At 40.5% G+C, this 21,674-nt stretch overlaps 1 protein-coding gene across 3 annotated transcripts in view; it reads left to right on the top strand.

Moving 5' to 3' along the window:
• TPK1 (thiamin pyrophosphokinase 1) overlaps nt 1-21,674 on the top strand; it is a 376,531-nt gene that overhangs the window by 190,761 nt on the left and 164,096 nt on the right. For all 3 annotated transcript variants that reach the window (XM_042476582.1, XM_042476580.1, XM_042476581.1), the window contains exon 6: nt 17,923-18,018. In XM_042476582.1, coding sequence (XP_042332516.1) covers nt 17,923-18,018 — 96 coding nt within the window. The remainder of the gene's footprint in view (nt 1-17,922; nt 18,019-21,674) is intronic.

Genomic DNA, 21,674 nt, shown 5'->3' with positions numbered 1-21,674 from the left:
TCAAGTATTCCTCAGAACTGGGTTACATTTATTCACTAACTTAAATTACATGCTGTTTTTCTCCCGGAAAGGGACCCAAGGTGGCTTACAGATAACAATAGTTTAAAACTTTACAATAAAAAATTAAAAGCAATTAAAATTTCTTGCTAAAATAATATAAATTACATTAAATGTACAAAAGTTTAAAATATAAACAGAACACACACCGTGTATAAAAGCCTCCCTCTCAATAATTATATATTAAAAATCTGCTTGAACAAAAGCATTTTTCCCTGACAGTGAAAGGAAAGCCTCCTGTGGAAGGGCATTCCAGAGTGTGGGAGTATCCACTGAGATGGTTCTCTCTCGTGTCCTCAACAAGCTGAGAGAAAGCCTTCCCCTGAAGATCTTCGAATTCTTGCATGTTTTTATGCAGAGATACAGGCCTTCAGAGGTCTGGGCCTAAGCTGTATAAGGTTTTATAGGTCATGATCAGCACTTTGAATTGGGCCTAGAAATGAATGAGTAGCCAATGAAGCTGTTTCAACAAGAGAGTTATATACTCTCTATGGCCCAGTACATACCGCTGAAAAACAGCAGCCTACCAGCGGTCTATTTCCCTTCACAGGGAAGCTGCAGCCGCCAAATAGCACGGCTTCCCTCCAGATTAAAAAGAACCCAATGGCGTACTCGTGGCGTCATAATGGCGCCATGACGTGCAAACGCTAAGTATTCATCATGTCAAAATGGCGGCTCCCATCTGTACAGGGCACTGCCATTTTGACGCCCTCATCACGTGCGAGGGGCGAGGGGCTTCTGCAAGTGCCACTCCTCGCACGTGATGAGAGCACACTATAGCGCCCATCTGTATAGCGCCTAAGAGACCTGACAAGGATGTAATGTAGGCATTCTGGCTTCAATCCACTGGTTAATCCCAACCACAGTGGAGCCATTGAATTAGTGAAATTTAAATGAGTGCTTACTTAACAAGTTCCTACTTGATTCAGTGAGGCTATTCTATTTGGGACTAACAGTTGGGGTTGGGACCATCTGTGCTATTCTTACTGGCAGTAAACTTTTCACTACATTTGTGGTGTCTCTCAAACAGAAGTCATTCTCTTTACTTTAGTTCTCTCTTAGCCATAGTCCTGCCTTGTCCAAGGCTGTCTAATAAACTCCATGGCTAAATGGAGATTTGACCCAAAGTCTACTTTTAATCTACCATGCTACCTACAGAATCACCATTATTTCTTGAGATAAATATAAAGAATTTAAAAATTATGCCCCAAAGGACAAAAAGTGTTAATATGGTGGCATACTTATGGATTTGTACCTGCATATTGTACTAGACATATAGCTATGAAAAAAACAACACTTTTAAAATTAATATTTATTTGCTGTTGCTGTATCTTGATTTTATCACATAAGAAGGCACCAGCAAAGAATAGGAGAGAAATCTCATGATATTTCCTTCTACATTTGTTCATGGAAATTTCCCCTTCTGTAGTGAACTGTTTATTGCTTCTGCTGCCCTAAAAGGTGGGTTTCATTTGTGAGGATGTTTACCTTTAATTTGCTTTAATATGCAGGAAATTGCAGAAATTGCACAGTTCAGGACTAAGGGTGAAAAGATTAGTAATTATGAATGTATTGCTGTGCAACTCAGCTCTACAGCCCAATATTCATAAGCAAGCATTTTCATGGATTACTTTGACACACAGTTTCCAAGTAATTATTCTCATGAGATGAAGACTTTTGTTAATTCAAAAGGCAGTTGTTCTTGAAATTCATTCCTGTGGATTTGTTTTTGTAATATCATGTCACCAGATATACGGCTGTTCAAATGGTAAGATCAATTTAATATTTTGATTATACTCTTAGAGACAGACTTTGATGTCAGCCTAGGATTTCATTTTCTTTATGTAAAAATAAATTTCAAAAGGAACTTATAATAGTAAGGCAGCAAAGAAAGACTCTGAGCCTGACCTGTTTTGTTCCCCCAGTAAAAATCCACATCTTCTCACATAAAGAATATTAGCAATAATCCAGACACAGCTGAACTCCCTTAGTCCATGCCACCATTCTATTTTATTTTAGATTAAGAACATATTTGGTAATATGTAGTAACCTTAAATAACCATTAAGCTACCATGTGGAAACTAAAAACACAGTAAAAGATAACAGAGCAACTCCAAGAAAGAGTTTTAGAAGGTATGGATCTCACTTTGACATCTAAAGAGCATGTACATTTATATTTCAAAACTTTATAATTAAAGGGCTTTGCCTTCTGTTATTTCATACTCACATAATTCTGTGTGGAATCAGAGATCTATCCGAGCATTTCTGAAACTTCCTGCTTGGTTTTCTCTTTAAAAAGTCCTTTGTGGTTGGTTAATCTGCCTGCATTCTCCAAAAAATAGGTAGAAATATGCCTGTCCATAATTCCAAATGTGAGAGGCAGTGTGATGTAGTGGTTTGAGTGTTGCACTATGACTCTGGAGGCCAGGGTACAATTCTCTGCTCAGCCATAGAATCCCCACCGGGTGACCTTCGTTAAGTCACACTCTCTCAGCCTCAGAGGATGGCAATGGCATACTCTCTCTACGAAATCTGCCAAGAAAACACCATGAAGGCACAACAACAATAATTCCAAATACACATGGAGGGTAATCAGTGGATGCGGCTTCGACGCTTGAAGCTCAACATGTCTAAGACTGAGCTTCTCGTCTTTCCACCTAAACCCACCCTTCATTATTCCTTTTCTGTTTCTGTCGACAACACTTCTATTCAACTGGTTCATCAAGCCCGCAGTCTTGGCTTCATTTTTTACTCTTCTCTGTCATTTATTCCCCAGATCCAGGCCACCGCCAAGGCCTGTAGATTCTTTCTCCACAACATTGCCAAGATCCGTCCATTCCTCTCAGTCTCTACTGCCAAGACTCTGGTCCATGCCCTAGTGGTTTTGCGACTAGATTATTGTAACCTCCTTCTAACAGGGCTTTCTCTTTCACACCTCCATCCTTTAATCTCTGTCCAGTATTCAGCTGCCCGTATTGTCACATCCGCTCGTTGCTTTGACCATGTTTCTCCTCTTTTATCCTCCCTTCATTGGCTCCCCTTCCCCTTCCGCATCCGGTACAAGCTTTTGTTATTGACTTTCAAAGCCCTGCATGGATTGGCCCCTCCTTACTTATCTGACCTTCTTTCTCCTTACATTCCTACTCGCACCCTCCGCTCTGGTAGTCAAGGTCTCCTGTCACAGTCTAGGACTACCACTGCCCCCTCCCGAATTCGTCCCTTCTCGCTTGCTGCCCCTTACTCCTGGAACTTTCTTCCCCCACATGCACACCTCATCACTTCTCTACCCAGTTTCAAAACTGAGTTAAAGACTATTTTGTTTAGAGAAGCGTTCCCAGAGGCGAGCCCCTCTCTGACCCAGGAAGCCTCCTTTTAACCATCCATTAAGAAGCCAAGCCCTTCCTCCAGTCCATCTCCCTTGGTCCAGGCCTCGGAGGTGGAGAAGATCTACTGGACCTGATCCTATTCCCCACCACCACTCCCTTCTCCTTTTGTGTCGTGTCTTTTTAGATTGTAAGCCTGAGGGCAGGGAACCATCTGACTAAAAGATTGTATGTACAGCGCTGTGTAAATTTACAGCGCTTTATAAATAAAGGTTAATAATAATAATAATAATAATAATAATAATAATAATAATAATAATAATAATAATAATTCTGTGATAGTGGGGATGAATTCCTTCATGCTGTCAGCAGGCCCAGTGGTGATCAACACCTAAGCTAATGAGAAGGCAGGTATAAAGACCTAGACCAGCTTTGGTATCAAGACTATGGAGAACACCATGAGTGATGGTAGTGGGTAAACTGATGCACATGGATTCTGGTAGGACAGTGGATATGAAAGGTACAATCTTCAGGGTTCTCTCCATAAATGTTCCTGACGGTACTGATATCACATCAATATATGATAAAGATGTACAGTCAACCCTCTGTATCCACTGATTCTTCATCCATGGATTCAACCATTCACAGCTTGAAAATATTATCCCCTGCCCCCCCCCCCCAAAAAAAAATTCCAGAAAGCAAACCTTAATTTGCCCAATTTATATAATGGACAGCATTTTACTACACCGTTAGATACAATGGGACTTGAGCATCCACAGATTTTTGTATCCACAGTGGATCCTAAGAACCAAACCCCAGCAGGTACCAAGGCCCCACTGTATAAGGTGAATCCTCCTGGTAACGATACTCCTGATACAACGGGCAAGATGAAGCACAAGAGTGCTCCTGATGGAATGGAGATCTATCCTATTTCAGAGAGGGCAGAAGCAGTCTATGTCTTATCAAACCATAGTCTGGTGTAGAAATGACAGGCAGTTCATGAGCAAGGTGAAGAAGTATATTCTGTTCCAGAAGAATCTGCATCTCTTGCACCAAGACAGGCAGAATATCTAGTGCAGTTGGTACCAAAGGAAATTTGGATCAAATGACAGCCCATTTAGAACCAGTCCCAGTAGTTGGTACTGAAGACAGAGGAGGAGACAATGTCATTACCAAGGGATGCTATATACGTTTCAGTCTTTTCTTTTCATTTGGTCTCTTCTCTATCAATACTGAACACTCCAGAGTCAAAGGGCTTTGGAGTGAGTAGACCTTCAGGTCTTTGATCTATGAGCTCAAGAGGTTGTTGGTATCAATTACCCTGCTATTAATATAGCAGTACCCTGCAGGGTAGCAGCTGGTGTCAATGAAGCAGCCTCTGTCAAAAGTGCCATTGATGGTAAAGACTCCACTGGTACCAAGGATATTGATGTTAATATGAAGCTGGCATCAGTATTAAAGTTTGAGTCAGTACCAAAAAAGTAGAGACAGGCTGTTGGTAGTGGCTTGATCAGATTTAACAGAAATATTAAATCTTATTGTACCTTGAAAGTTATTAGCAGGCCATTAGTAAGGAGAAAGTAGATACTTATACAGAAAAAGCATTTTCTGCATCTGTCTTAATTTGTATTGGCTAGAGATAGTTGTTTGGTAAACGAAAATCCATTGCGTAAGAGTCTTCCTCCAGTTCTATTGAAATAAAGAATAGTAGGTCACCACTTCCACGACCCTTTCAATTTCTTTATAGCTGGCTGGCTAAACAATTTATAATGCTGGAGATATTGGGGATTAAGTTTAGGTCTCTCGCAGGCAAACTATGCTGTATTTTTTGAAGAATTCCAATAAATTCCTTGTCTGCCACTTTATTTTTTCCAGCCGGCTAGTTTCCAGGAAATTATGTCTGACCCTTTTTCGCTTTATATCTAGTCAACTGCAATTTCCTAAAAATGATTTGAAAAGCTCAAGGTTAGACCTTCAATAGTTGCTTTTACTTCTTCTCTTCTCATTGGCATTAAGCGCCAAGAGTCTGTCAGATTTCTAGAAAAAGTCCTAGTTGCCCTGGGTGTAGATTGATCATTAAACCCACCTTAAATATGTTCTATTTTGTATTTGAGAACCAATATATTCATTGTAAGACTCACAACACAGAGCAGAAGGTGATCTGGGAGCTGTGTTTGGGGTTTTTCCATTATTTTTAACTCTTTTTCTTTAAGAGGCTAAGGGGGGGGGGGGGGTGCTCAGAGCAAGTGAATCAGAGACTTGCTTGGGGAAGGAGCTAGCAATCAAGAGCTCTTTATATAACTATAGCTCCAGTCTCTTCAGCTTGCTGACAGCACTTGGTGAAAAAGCCAGATCTACAGGGGTCTTTTGAGGGTGATTAACAGGGCCTTTTGGAGGGGGAGATCCAGAGTCCTATTTCGTTGACTACTTTAGTCATCTCAGAAACAGTGGTTTATAGGCCTGACAAGATGTCTCGGGAGGTGTGTTGTCTCTCTGGGTCAAATATGGAGAGGCTGGCAAGACTTGTGAAGCCTACTGACCATTGCACCTTTCTTTTTGTTCATGTGGGGGAAATGATACTGTAAGGCACAACCTTTAGGATATCAGAAGAGATTATGAGGCTCTGGGTAGGAAGCTGAAAGAGATGGATGTACAGGTTGTCATCTCATCTCTTCTCCCAGGTGAAGGGCATGGTCCAGGAAGAAAGGAAAATAGCAGAGGTGAATAGCTTGCTCCACAGATGGTGCCGCCAGGAACGATTTGGATTCTTGCATCATGGGCTGCGGTTCCATGAGGGGGGACTTTTGGCAAGAGATGGGTTGTACCTCACACCAGTTGGCAGAAATGTTTTTGCCCATAGTCTAAAAAAATTTGATCAAGTAGGCTTTAAACTGAGTTATGGGGGAGAGGGTGACAGTACTTTGGAAGGCAGAAGTTCATCATGGGCTGGAGATGATAGTCAAGCTGTTATTGAGAGAACAAGGCAAATAATGCAGGAACCCAACGAAGGGGTCCCTAGAGGGGAGGACCGATGGTCTTAGATGTCTCTATACTAATGCACAAAGCATGGGAAATAAACAAGATGCACTTGAACTCCTGTTATAACAAAGCAAATATGATATAATAGGCATCACTGAAACCTGGTGGGATGAGTCTCATGACTGGGCTGTAGTAATAGAGGGGTATAATCTTTTTAAATAATAAATAAATAAATAAATAAATAAATAAATAAATAAAACTTTTATTTATATCTTGCCTCTCTGTTGATGACAATCGAGGCGGTTTTCAAGTTAAAATTCATATACAATCCTGTATCCCCATATCCCACCCTCCCATAAAACATCGATTAAACATTAGCAATTTGAAAACATACTTTAAAATCAAAATCAAATTAACATCAAAATTAACAATCATACAAATGGACTGCAGCGAAGTCAGAGGGGTAGAGGTTGGTGGCTGAATTTTTCTATTCGGGAAATGCCTCCCGAAAGAGATCCTTCTTGACAGCTATTTTGAATCTATCTAAACTGGTAATGTGACGGATCTCCTCCAGTAAACTGTTCCATAATCCAGGTTGATGAAAATTTCCTCTGGTTGGTTGTAGTTAAGCTAGTTTTTAGGGGTTGCAATAAATTCCTCCCAGATGACCTGAGTGTGTGGGGTAGATTGTATGAAAGGAGAGGGTCCCAGGCCATTTAGGCTTTAAAGGTGATGACCAACACCTTGTACTGTGCTCGGAAACTAATAGGCAGCCAGTGAAGCCATTTTAGGATAGGTATTATACGATCACTTCTAGTTCTACCATTAATCAGCCTGGCTGCCATGTTCTGAACTTATTGGAGTTTCCAAACTAAGCACAAGGGTAGCCCCATGTAGAGTGCATTGGGAAATCGAGGCACGAGGTTACTAGTATGTGTACTACAGTTTCTAGGTCCCTTGCTTCCAGGAAAGGATGCAGCTGGCATATCGGCCGAAGCTGATAACAGGTGCTCCTGGCCGTCGCATTTATCTGATTTGTCACCTGGAGCGACGAATCTAAGAGCACCACCAGACTGCGAACACAGTCCTTTGAGGAGAGTGTGACCCCGTCTAGGTCTGGAGGTTGTATCACAATACCTGGGTTAGGGGCCCCTACTGTAAGTATCTCTGTCTTGTCTGGATTCAGCATTAGTCTGTTTTTCCTCATCAAGTCTATTACTGCTTTAAGACATTTATTGACAGGAGATTTTTAAGAGATATAGGCCAAAGGAAAAAAAAAAGGAGGAGGAGCATTATATGTCAGGGATATTTACACCAGTGAAGTGATCCAGGACTTAAATCCTGGAAGCTAGGTGGAGAGCATCTGGATAAAAAAAAAAGGGGGGGGGCAACAAGCATGACTACTACAGACCCCCTAAATCAGACGGAGGAATTGGATGATGCCTTTCTGGAACAGATGACCACTCTCTCCGATAGGAGAGATGTAGTAGTGATGGATGATTTCAACTATCCTGATATTTGTTGGAAATCAAACTCAGCCAAAACGTTATATTCTAGCAAATTCCTCACTTGCTCCGAAGACTGTTTCATTGTCCAAAAGGTGGAAGAGGCAACAAGGGAATCAGCTATTTTAGATCTGGAATCCATAGGTGGGAGTGACCATGTTCTCCTGGAGTTTGGTATACAGTTCAAAGCAGGTATAATCAGACACACATTTTAAACTTTAGGAAAACTGATTTCAATAAACTCAGGGAAATACTGGAGGTAATCCCATGGTAAGGAATACTAAAAGAGAAGATTGTGGTTGGCGTTTCTCAAAAGAGAAATACTGAAGTACATTTTCAAACTGTTCCAATGAGGAGGAAACGTGGGAGGTGTCTCAAGAAACTCAATGGATGACTAAGGAACTTTCAACTGAGCTAAGTTTTAAATGGGACATGTATAAGAAATGGAAAAGGTAGGAAATCACCAAGGAGAAATTCAAACAAATCGCTAGCACATGTAATAGTAAAGTCAGAAAAGCAAACGCACAGAATGAGCTCAGACTTGCTAGAGAAGTTATGAACAAAAAGGGCTTTCTTGGGTATGTCAGTAGCAAAAGGAAGAAGAAGGATATAGTAGGGCCACTACATGGAGAAGATGGTGAAGTGCTAACAGGGGACAGAGAAAAGGCAGAATTACTCTACACCTTTTTTCCCTCAGTGTTCTCAGAAAAGGAAAAGGGTGATCAACCTGAGGAAAATGGAGCAGAGGACACAACAGGAGAAAGGCAGCATAGAATAAGTAAAGAGGAAGTATAGGAATTCCTGGTTAATCTAAACAAATTTAAGACCTGGTACAGACTGCTGTTTTGCAGCGGCCTGAGAACAAAATTAGGGCTGGGGAGAGCAGAGCTCTCCCCACACCATTTCCGTATCTTTCTTAGATATGAAATGTGTAAATATTAGGCATAATCCAATACCTGGGTTTCATTTCTTTGTCATACTTGTGGAGAATGAAGAAATAATTAAGAGTATGGAGATGAGGAGGGTAGATAAAATTGGCGGAAGTCTCATTGATACCTAATGAATGGTAAAGATTTGGACAAAAGTATGCTAACATGAAATATGCCAAAATATAGTCCTTGTTCATGAGGGTGTGTGACCTTGCCTCCACTGCTGGACCCTGCAGAGAGGTGTAGTGTTCACAGGCCTGATTCTGCACATTTACATTATCATCATAATGCTAAGCAAATTACTACTGTTGTGTCAACAAGAATGTCTTGCCCAAGAAAAATGATATAACCTTGTTCTTTTAAAAAGAGAATAGCTTGATAAGATCATTTTTCTGTGAAAACATGGTGACGCAATTTTTTTAGAAGTAGTGATATCAGAGAACTAAGCCATGCAAGAGGGATTGGCAAGGCATTCCTCACTGGTGTTATGAAGCTTAACTTACTAATGTGAGCAAAGGGAGCACTTTCGATTGAAATGGAAACTACTTTTGTATTTCTTAATTTTGCAATTTTATGCCTTTGATCAGCAGCTTATTTTAATGTGAATAGTCACTGGGGATTTTAACGTACTAATTTTGCTTATATATATATGGCTTTTTTTTCATCCACTTAACCTCAAAGTCCTTGATAGATTTAGTGATCAAGGACAGGAAAGGGAGGAATCCACTATTAAGCACAAAGGTAAAGCATGATGTTACAGGCCATGTACTGATTTGTTGCGACCATTGAGACCTGGAAATATAAGCAGTGTGATTATAAGGCATTATAAATGTATTTATTTATAATAGCTCTGTGTAATAGGAATGTGTGTCACTGAGGGCGTAGTTCTGCCAACATAACTCTCAACACTGATAAGAGAACTAAACAGTTTGAACATATTGTTAAATAAAGTCAAGACCAGTGCTGCTTTAAAGAATACTGACTGATGCAATCAGATGGCTGATGTAATATAATGTCATTCAACTCTACCTGATACTACATGACATCTAAAAACCTAATGGTTCTTAGAGTTCAGTTCTTGAGTCCAGTTCTGTTCTTGTAGTTGTCAGCTGATGTATACCAGTAAAGGCATCCAAGGGGTTATAAGAGAGAGAGAGAGAGAATAGCATAGTTGAGAGCAGGTAGTCTCTCTTCTCTTCCAAACATTTTCTGTCTTTATCAATTAGGAACAGTACTACTATCAGTTTGGGCAACCTAACAGCCACATCTTTCCATGAAGCAGACACCTGGTTCCTCTCAGCTTGTTTTACATCCTTTCTGGCCTAATCAGCTGATAGATCTTGTCCAATGAGCAACAGATGTCCATATGCTTTGTTATATAAACATCTTTTTCTAAGAACCATCAGGCATCCGGCTGCCCCTTTCAGTACCAGATCGGGGCTGCAGCAACCACATGCTGGAGCCCCAATCCGGCAGTTTGCCACTCTAAAAAGAAGAGCAGCAAAAAGCTGCCCTTGCTGTGGCAGTGGCAGTGGCCTTTCAACATTTCTTTAGCGCAGCACATCTAAATGCTTCACCAAAGAAATGACGCTGACAATGGGCAGAATTGGGGTGTGTGGCGTGCAGTCGCCATGGCCCCACTCCATCTCAATGCTGGCATTTCTTACCGGTCTGTAGAGGCCCTGTATTAGTGTCAGATATGAATTACACAAGTATACACTGCAGTCTAAAACATTTTAGTGACAATATCACAAATCAGCCATTTAGTATATCTTTAAATATTTATATCCAGCCCTATATCATTATACAGACAAAAGAAGCAATTTAGAACAATCTAAAGCAATTTTTAAAGTACTGAATTTTAAAACTGCTATGTAGCAATAGAAGACGATAGGAGTTAACCTTTATCGGGAATGTAATGTAACTCCTGTTAGGAGAGGGGAAAGAGAGGCTGTTCAAGGTTTTAAAAAGTGCTCTCTTTAAGGTAAAAACTATTTTTTCACTAAACTTTTATATTGAACATGTTTGAGTCATTTTGCCATATGTCTGTATACCTGGGCTAAATATACTGACTATTCCCTGCTTGTCCTAAGCGAGAAATCTTTTCAGGGCCCTCTGCTTGGGTCCCTATATCATGTACATCCACATAGATCCTCTACCATCTTTATATCTCTTGAATCATGTGCCTGGTGGCACAGTGGTTAAATGCTAGAACTGTGGCCACAAGGTTCTCAGTTCAGTCCCAGGGCTCCAAGGTTGACTTAGCCTTCCATCCTTTGGTAGGTCAGTAAAATGAGTACCCAACTTGTTGGAGGTAATTGGCTTACAGTTTGTAAACCACTTAGAGTGTGCTGAGTTCACTATGAAGCAGTATAGAAATGTAAATGCTGCTATTGCTATCTCCTCCATATTCAAGTTGCCACACAATTGAATCTCCCACCTAAAATGGAAAAAGTCGGCAATCCCTTCATGAGAAAATTGGCTTATATGATTTAGTGGAAATGGATAAGCTGGCCATGTTAATATATAAGAAAACTTAGGATAACTTTAAGAAGGAGTGGAGGATGTTGATTGAATACATGAAAAATAAGGGAGGTTCTGTTTTGGTTTTAGGTTTTAAGAAGAGTAATATATAGAGTAGAGTCTTTGAGTTTTTTAAAAAATGTATTATCCTTTTCTTAGGTCCTTGTTAAGGACTTCTTATTTGTAGGATGATAACATGATTATTATAATCATTATATTAAACTTGGAATAAACTAAAAGGGGTTTAAATAAGTAATGTAAAAGACCCATAGGCAGGTATGCTCTAAGCCAGTGATGCTCAAACTTTGGTATTCGAAATGTTTTGGACTTCATCTCCAAGAAGCCTTAATCAGCTTGGCCAGCAGTCAGAAATTCTGGGAGCTGAAGTCCAAAACATCTGGAGGATCAAAGTTTGGGAACCACTGCTCTAAGCCATTGTTTCCCTGTTTTGGGGTTGTTGGGTTTTTTTAGCTTTTCTTTTTAGTGTTGTTTATTGTTTGTTAGATGGGTCTTTTCCCTACATGTTTTTTAAATATAAAAAAAATTTGTGTATATTGATTGGTTGTCTTAATAAAAAATATATGTTTTAAAAAAAGTGGAATCTCTTGCCTGAAGTAGCTGGACCCCAAATATTTGTACCAGCTTCTGCCTGTTCCACCTTCAGCAAAAGAAGAAACTGTTTTTCACGGGAAATGATTCAGGCACTTTGAGAACTGTCTCTCTCTCTGTATCTTTCTTTTGGGTATCAAATGTTTTCTCTTTTTGTGTGTTTCCCAGCAGCCCCATAGCCAAGCCTCTATTATTAACAATAGCAATTGCAATTGTATTTCTATACCACTTACTGATGTACTAAGCGGTCTACAAAATGCAAGCTAATTGCCCCCAACAAGCTGGGTTCTCGTTTTAGCGGCCTATGCAAGGATGCCAGGCTGAGTCAGCACTGAGCCCCTGGCTGGTATTGAACTCACAACCTTTTGGTTTGTGAGTGAGTTGCTGCAGTACAGGCATTTAACCACTGTGCCACCAGTGCTATTCCAGCAGTAGCCATTCAGAACTGACTTCAAGCCTCTAACTTTAGGCTTACTTGGGAGTAGAAGCAAGCAACCGTTTTATTTTCTCACCATGCCATTCTGGAACTTTGTGGAAAATTTGTATAGGCACTTTCATTAGGAATTGTCACTCGTTTTCTTACAGTGTTGGAGTGATGGGTGCACTATGAAGATCAAAATGGCTGCCCACCATGGCTTCCTCCATGGAAGTCAGTGCTACAACACCACCCAACGTAGGAGAGGGCCCATCAGAGGACATTTTGCTGAGATTCACCTGAAGGCTACAGCCAGCCTGATTTGGTTTTTCTCACTTCTCCAATCCCTCCTTTCATTGACCTCACTAGGGTTGTGAATGACAATCTGGGAAAGCCTGGACCTTGATCATTTGTGTACGTGTTGCCAAGAAATGATCTTGTTGCATTTGGTCCTTTTTTTTAACATTAATGCAAGAATTACAGTCTTTTTAAGCAAAAAGATATTGTCTAACTCTTTCACTGTTGCATTGCCCAAGTATGTAATTTGAAAATGCCACTCTCAACCAAAAGCTGCCTCAGACGAGGAGGCGAGGGGGGCTTCTTTTGAAAAATAACACTTGAATTCAAGATAGAGGGTGGCAGAAGGAAGAAGAATCTCTATAATGATAAAATTAGCTACTATAGCAGGGTTTGTAAAGGGAGTTTTCAGCTTTAACCAGACATATAGCTTTTGATTCAAAATGTTCATATGTTTCCATACTTTCACTGGTTTTGCTTAATGACTCAAGCTTTTAAATGTTTGTCTTCAATGATCTTATTCAAAATCATCTGATCAGCTGTGATGGTTCATCTGCTATAGAATGTCTCTATATTATGTGTTCTGCATGGGACATCTTGTAGAGCAGTGATGGTGAACCTTTTAGAGACCGAGTGCCCAAACTGCAACCCAAAACCAACTTATTTATAGCAAAGTGCCACATTCCTCTGGTTTTCTAGGTACTAACTCTGGGGAACTCTGTCCTGGGGTGATGGCACATGTGCCCACAGAGAGGGCTCTGAGTGCCTAGGTTCGCCATCACTTAATTCAAGTTCACTTGTCTTCTTATATAGTCCACTGGGTGAGTTTTAGAACTCAAGACCCCATGTTTTCTTCTCTTTAGATTCCTGGACGAGTTACTTTTCTCTTAAAACACCAATTTGCCATCTGGTAAATGTCACATCCACCATAGCATCCATTGTGTGTTTGGGCAAGCCCTACATGACAACTATTTTCTGAGAGCGCCCATGACACTATCTCAACATTCCAAATATGCCCACTGGTCCAAAAGGTTTGTCTACCCCTAGTTTAAGACTATTGCTCCATCACAGCCACTGTCTCACACCATCAGGAGGTGTTGATTTAGTTTGTTGAATTATGGAATAAATTTCTTCTGATCTGGTCATTTAATCCCCACCACACCACACCACCCCCATCAGGTAGCTGGTGAAAGGAACTGAGAACAGAGTCCTAGGCTTTTATTTTGCAGTTGGCCCTTTGTATCTGCAGGGGTTCTGTTCTAGACCCCTCTCACAGATGTCAAATATTGCAGGATTTCAAATCCCATTCTTCCCAATGATGTCATGTCATGCACGTGGCCATAATGGCGCGGCCATGTGCATGCAGCACCATTGAGAACAGGGAGGAGCCATGCATGGATGCTTCAATCTGCAAATGGCAAGCCCACTAACAGAAAGAGCTTACTTTATGTGCTGATTTCCCTTCATAAGTTCAGTGGTTCAATGTTCCAGTGATAGTATGTGTTGTGGTTGCACATGAGGTGTGTGTGCGCACACACACACAATCATTGATAGCATTTAGCGGTGTTGTTTATTCTTCATTCTCTAGGATTTCTTACTTGGAACTCCCAACCCCATGGCAACCCCTAACAGAGTAGGCTAGTTCATCTTTTCCAAGCACTGATCACTGTGTGTTCTGCCTGCATACAAGCCAGAGCAGATCTTCAGGGGTGGGATGAGAACCTCAACCATTTCCTAAATAGTACTTTGAGAGTGCTGGGAAGACTTTTATTTTGTGTAATCTTTTTCCAAAACTATCATGTGGCTTTAACTTACACTGTGGGAAATAGTCTGTTGGGGAGGGGGGTCCTCCACATAAGTAGGAGAAAATGTTGCATGATAAACTAATCTTCAGAAACTTATATAGAATGTAGATAAACCATATATTGTGACAATTCTAATGAACTGGAGAAATGGGTGGAAATATATTGCATTCCCAAGGGAAAAAAATGTTAGAAGTATAGTGCAATGATATTTTCAAGCACCTCTCTTTTCTGTTGGCAAATGTTACTTTAGTTTTAGCATTTCTCGACCTGTATTTTAAAAGCTGTCAACTTTTGTTTTATTAGCTTTTCCCAAGCTGTAAATGGTATGTTCAAAGTCATAATACAGGGTTTTTTTGACTGGTGTGAACCTAATTTTCTTATCAGTCACTACAGTGCAAGGTAAAAGTGTGAAATGAATCATAGATATAGATAGAGCTAGGGAGCTTTTAAAAAGACCTTGGAGTGGTCAGTAAAGAACCTTCTAAATCTAGCAACTGTGGTCCTTATTATAATTTATGATGCTATATAGGTGTTTTGTATCCTTGAAATCTCTTTGAGTGGTGACTTATATAGTGGACATACTTCACTACTCCTTACTCAGCTGTTTGGCAGAAGCTTAGGGACTGTTTGAGCTCTGAAATAAGAGGCATGAACTTGTGTATTGCTCCAATTTAATGTAATCTTGACACCTATAATCAAGTGCAATATAAGGAGACTTGCATTTAAAAAAATACTGAAAATAAGCTCAACAAGCTATAGAAAAATGATGTTTTTCTGTCACCTCATTCATATTATATTCTGTGTTAATATAAGTAAGGGCTTGGCAGCAGCAACAACATGATATTAAGCATCAAATGTTTTGCAAGGGATATCACAGGTGTCTCTGGCTTTAGTACATAATATGGTAGAACAAAGGCTGGGGCTCATGGACTCCAGCAGAGCATTGATTGTGCATTGGGGTACTTTACTTTGTTTTCACCTTGCCACTAAGGCCAAACAGGTAAACAAAGCAGCTATACAGAGGGAGGAATAGAGCCATCTTTTTAAACCCTATCCCTTTGCCCTTGTAATGGGATATACTTGCTTCAGGGCAATTGTTTTGTTGTTAACTGCAACTTATAGTGACCTTATGAATGTCAGACCTCCAAGTCACCCTGTACTGCATACTGAAGTTAGGATTGCCCATGTCATTGTCCAACGCACCCTATCATCAACCACCTTGCTCAGGTCTTGCCAACTCAGGACTGTACCTGCTTTGCTCAAACCTATCCTCTTTTTCTGCTGCCTTCTACTTTGCTAAGCATTATTGTCTTTCCTAATGAGTCATGTCTTCTCATTATATGTCCAAAGTATGTCTTAATTTAGACATCTTGGCTTCTAGGTTGATTTCAGGCTTAATTTACTCTAGGATCCAGATGATGATGATGATGATGATGATGATGATGATGATGATATTTATATTTCCTGCCTCGGCTTTATTTGCCTTTTTTGTAGTCCATGACATCTGTAGAACTCTCCTCCAGCACCACATTTCAAATGAGTTTATTTTCTTCCTATCAGCTTTCTTCACTGTCCAGCTTTCATAACCATTCATAGAAATGGGAAATACAATGGCATGGGCAAGCCTAACTTCAGTATTCAATTATATATCTTTACACTTGAGGATCTTCTCTAGTTCCTTCATAGATAGCCTTCCAAATGGTAGTATTTTTCCGATCCTTTCTAGGGCATAATGAGGCAGAATTAAAATTCACACTGTTATCTCTCAGCATTCATCTCAGCGAGAAGCTGTAAGGGGACTGGAATGCGGACCCTTTTAAGAAATTTCCCTCTGGTCACTTGGTGCCAAGAGGAGCTCAAAGTGCCTTCAGTAAGCAAGGAAGCCAGCTATACAGCACACCACCCTCAGAATGGTGTTGTTCTACTGCACTGCTATGTCAATAATATCTGAGAGGAACACAGCTCTTTTACTGTGAGCTTTCAAAGATTTTCCCAGAATCAACTAGTTAGAACCAAGCAAAAAAGGGGATGGGATTTGAAAGCTCAGACCATTATTGGTAGCTGGGCTGGACTTGGCAAGGTCCTTTAAGAATGTTTATCTTAACACTAACAGAAGCACCTAACAGCTATGGAGCAAAGAGACCATCCGTGTCTCAGGAGTAGCCTTGTTCTGAAGTTTTTAAGACTACAGATTTATGTTAATTTGAACTTTTGTGGGTTACAGTTAACGTCCTCAGATGCATAATACCTCAAGTGTATGCAAAAAATTACACAGTTGTGCCCTGGATACAGAATGAATTTTAAAACTTGGTTCCCCCTTGCCCACTTTTCTTTTATAAGATGAAAAAGAAAGTATTTTTTGGTTATGCACACAACTAGGGAAAACCAGACTGTTAATATGTGTGGTATATTAAGGAATCATTGTTCATGTTCAAACCTTTGTTACAAATAGAATTTGTGGCTATATCCCAACTTAGCTGTCTCCTTTTCAGATCTGATCTTGAAATTCCTTTGCTCCACAATAGCGACTTTGAGATCAGTTACAAAGTGTTTTGGAAGACTAATGTGTTCTGACACTGGGTTTTGTATATGGTGTCTTATGATATCAATCTGTCTCCCATTTATTTTCTTGAAGAGAGATTGTTCTGTTTGTCTTAAGTAAAACCCGGAGGGCCATTATGTTAAATGATGTCTTATATGAACTAACACCCCCAACCTCATGGTATGCGTGTTATTGTTAGCAACTATATTTGTATTGCCAGAGGAGATGTGGGAACAGAATTGGCATCTGGTTGGTAGGAGGATCTTGTACCTTTCTTTCCATCCATATTATATGCCCTGTTGTATAGGAGAAGTTCTTTAAGTCTCAGGATTTTCTGGAAACAAGTACAGGCCTGCCACCCAAAACCTGGAGGAGGAAGCATTATTGTAAGGAATGAGCTATAGGTGTTGCATTTGAATGTTGCATTTGAATGGACTCATTTGGGGGATTGTAAGTGAGAATTAGTGGTATTCTATAGTTTCTCTTTTGAATTGTATTTAATCCTGAAGTGGTGGGATAATTAGCATTGGTAAAGGTTTTCCCTTGACAAAATTGTCTAATTGTGTGTGACTGTAGGGGGCAATGCTCATCTCCATTACTAAGCCAAGGGAGCCAAAGTTGTCAAAGATGATCCCATGGTCATGTAGCCAGCATGACCTCACAGAACACTGTTACCTTCCCACTAAAGGGGTACCTATTTGTCTACTTGAACTTCGACATGCTTTCCAGCTGCTAAATTGTCAGAAGCTCAGACTAGTGATATGGCACTCTCAAACTACCAACCTGCTGATCCTACAATCATCAAAGTCAGCATCTTAACTGATGAGCCATGCCATCAATAATTAATAATTAACTAGAATAATTGGTTAATTGTTGTTAATTATTGCAATAATTAACATTGTTCCTCTTCTTTTCATTATTTAATTTCTTCTCCACAGGGGTGTGAGCTCATAGAGACCCCAGATCAAGATTTCACAGACTTCACCAAGTGCCTTCAGATACTCCAGCAGAAGATAGAGAAGAAAGCCTTGCAGGTAATGCTAACAATGCTTTCAGTATATGTTTGTTCGCCCACCGGTATTGTTTTGAAATTTGCAGAGAATGAAAATGCCTGTGAGAGTATCTTGTTGTGTGTTTATGCATGTTTATATTTTGCTTAATAAAGTTATGTCATGTGACTAGTGGCTTGAGACCAAAAACTGAGCAAGCATCAGCTGCCAAGAATATGGCTTTTACTATTTTGTGATAATGAGCCTCGAAGGCTCCTGAGGAGTGATCAGAATTTGATGTTAATCTTCAGTTCAAATATTCCACTTGAGTGTGTTCACTTTCAACACTGTCATTTCCCGCCTCTCTTCTGAGGTGTTAGGGAAATCAAAGGCCTCATTCAGTTTCCAGCTGGCTGAATATGTATCCCTGTCCCCACTTCTTATTCTCACTGAAGCTGCTGAGTGAACTACAGGCAGTCCAAGCCGGGATGCAAACATGATTGATGAGAATGTTCTTGCTCCTGGAAATCAGGTGATAAAACTCCAAAATTTGGTTCATACTTTGTGCAGGTAACCTCTGGGGATCAGTACTGGATAATTCTAATATCATTACCTGCTTTTCTCCTTCTGTGGGCATGGAATTTGCTTTTACAGCATACAGAGCTTTTAATTCAATGTAATTTGCTCTTTTGTTCCTCTTGCTTAAGTCATTATTAGAGCATATAGGGTGTTTTTATCAGATAAAGCCACATTATTGTTTCTTTGGCATACAGGAATGGCTCAGTCAGCTCACTCCTGAGATTATTCAAGGCAAGTTATACTCTTTGGCCTTCTCTGTTGTTGCTGGTATCTCAGATTGATGAGCACATCTGCTTTCATGCAGCTAGGTTCTTCAACTTTTTTTCAGTAGAACTCCAAAGTTGTGTTATACAGTCCTTCATGTTTAAGATGTGTCTCAGATATGTGGAACTACAAGGAAGAAAAATAGCTCCATAAAGCTGCTTCCACAGCTTGCACATGTGTATTGTGCTGTCATTGAACTAGTACTTTTTTACAGGTATAAATACAGTGAATCCTCTTGTGTGGTCTGGACATCTGAATTCCAAGTACAGCAGGTAGAAATAAATTTGCCAAAATCCTGCTGCTTTCTGCAGTGTGTATCATATGAATGTCTCAGTTGTTAGTTCATAAAGAGGCATCCCAAAAGATTTATAAAAGCACACTATTAAAATGAGAACAATAGAAGCTACATAACGTGCTCCTGCATTGCAACAATACACCTTTCAACATACTTTGAAATCTTTACATGCTTTGATCCTGCTGTCATTTTGCTAATAATGCAATACACTTTTAGGCACAGCGACGGATATTGCACTCCACAAATCTCTGAGCTTTGAAGCTTAACAAGGGTAACAGTAACAGCATGAGGGAGAGGGGGGAGCATCTCTTTTGGAAGCAGTAATTGTACTGAATGCAGTGCACAATACACAGTGTTACAATTACACCATCACATTGCTGCATGGAATAGCATCTCAGGGTAGCAGTTTTGAACTCTGTATAAACATGCTGCTTTTCTAAAGATGCAAACAATGGAAAGGACAAGTTTGCTTTAAACAGAAGTGGTGCTTGTTTATTGTTTGAAGTTTCTGTAAGGGTGATTGGTCCAGAAGATACCACCATGTGTCAAATAACATGTTTTTCTTTCTTCTCACCTTCCTTTTTGACCTTTTTATATTAGCCATAAGAGGATTGATTGATAGAGCTTTGTCACTGTTTCAGTTTTATCTAAAATAATGCAGCTCAGGTTTGAAACAAAACCATAGCTCAAGTACTCATTTATATTGAAACTCTTCCAGAAGAAAACACTAAAAAATTCTTTTGTATCAGTAACAAGATACAATAGAGCTGTCTTAAAGGAAATATATTCACACAAAGAGAAATCTAGAGAGAGGTGAAGATTTTGTATACTTTTGGCACGAACATATACCAGTCTATAGAACCAGTGTGGTGTGGTGGTTTGAATGTTTGACTACAGCTCTGGAGAACAGGATTCAAACACCCCTTGACCATGGAAACCAACTGGGTGATCTTGAGCTAATCACAATCTCTCAGCTTCAGAGGAAAGCAAATGCAAGTCCCACTGAACAGATCTTGCCAAGACAACCCTGTGATAGGGTCGCCGTAAGTCAGTAACAACTTGAAGGCACACAAGAACAACAGCAGCAATATGTCAGTCTAGTTATGCTAGGTCCCACAGTTTCACCAAGAGCTTGCGCTAACCTCATTACTGTTTGAGTAAGATAGCAGGTTATGTGAGCACAATAATTGGCTGCACTAGGGACCACACCAACACAATTTCTAAAACTCATAGAATCATAGAATCGAAAGATACCACAAGGGCCATCCAGTCCAACCCCCTGCCATTCAGAAAGACAAATCAAAACACTCCTGACAGGTGGCCATCCAGCCTCTGTTTAAAAACCTCTAAAAAGCTCTACATTCCAAGGCAGCATATTCCATTGTTGAACAGCTTTTACTGTCAGGAAGTTCTTCCTAATGCTTAGGTCAAATCTCTTTTCCTGTAGTTTGAATCCATTGAATCGTGTCCTAGTCTCTAGAACAGCAGAAAACAAGTGTACTTTGCCCTCAATATAGATTCCCTTCAAATATTTACACATAACTATCATGTCAACTCTTAATCTTCTCTTCCTCAGGCTAAATATACCCAGCTCCCTAAGCTGCACCTTACATAGCATGATTTCCAGACCTTTCACCATTTTGGTCACCCTTCTCTAGGCACTCTCTAGTTTGTTAGTATCCCTCCTTGAATTGTAAGGCCTAGAACTGGACACAGTATTCCAGGTGAGGTCTGACCAAAGAAGAATAGAATGGTGATATTAATTCCCTTGATCTAGACACTACACTCTTATAGATGCAGCCTAGGATCATATTGGCTTTCTTTAGCTGCTGCAGGACAACAGACTGACATCAGGACAGAGTATGAAGAAACAAAATGGTTCTCATTGGGCAAAGGGGTCAGGAAGGGCTGCATAATTTCACATTTATTCAACCTATTATATCATATTTGCTTTTCTGTGCTAAGAATTCATCTTGTTTATTTCTCATGCTCTTTGAATTAGTCTACACACATCTAAGAGCCCATTCCCACTTACCTGTAGATTCGATTCCTGAACCGCATCCTGAAACCGGTTCAGCAAACACAGTGGTTTCCACTAAGTTTGCGCTGGTTTCAGGATTCCTTTCAGGAATCAAAATGCCTGTTTTGATATAGACTTCTTTTGACATGGCAGGAGAGGCTTCCCCAGCCTCTCCTGCCATACCTCCCTCCGTCCTCCCTCCCATACCTCCTTCTCTCCTTTCCTCCATCCCTTCTTCCCCCCTTCCTCTCCCCCATCTCCTCCTTCTCTTTCCCTCCTTCCCTTTTGCCTGGGGGCCCCGCCAGTGGCAGTGGTGGCAGGGGCTGTCAGGACTCGCCATTGGCCCTCTCCTCCTCCTCACTGCCCGGCTTCTGTCTCCTCAGCCCCAGTAAGAAGGAGGCCAGGGCGGAAGAAGAGAGGCAGCAAGCCTGGAGGACATTGGAGGACAGGGGCAGGTTCCTTCTCCGCCGCTTGCTTCCATCCTTCCCGCGGAGGGCGGAGAACTCTGCCGACCGTGGTTCCTTGGATGTGCCTCCATCCGGC

This window comes from Sceloporus undulatus, chromosome 6 (assembly GCF_019175285.1).
Source record: "Sceloporus undulatus isolate JIND9_A2432 ecotype Alabama chromosome 6, SceUnd_v1.1, whole genome shotgun sequence".
Taxonomy (NCBI): domain Eukaryota; kingdom Metazoa; phylum Chordata; class Lepidosauria; order Squamata; family Phrynosomatidae; genus Sceloporus; species Sceloporus undulatus.
This window is presented reverse-complemented; position numbering and strand designations above follow the sequence as displayed.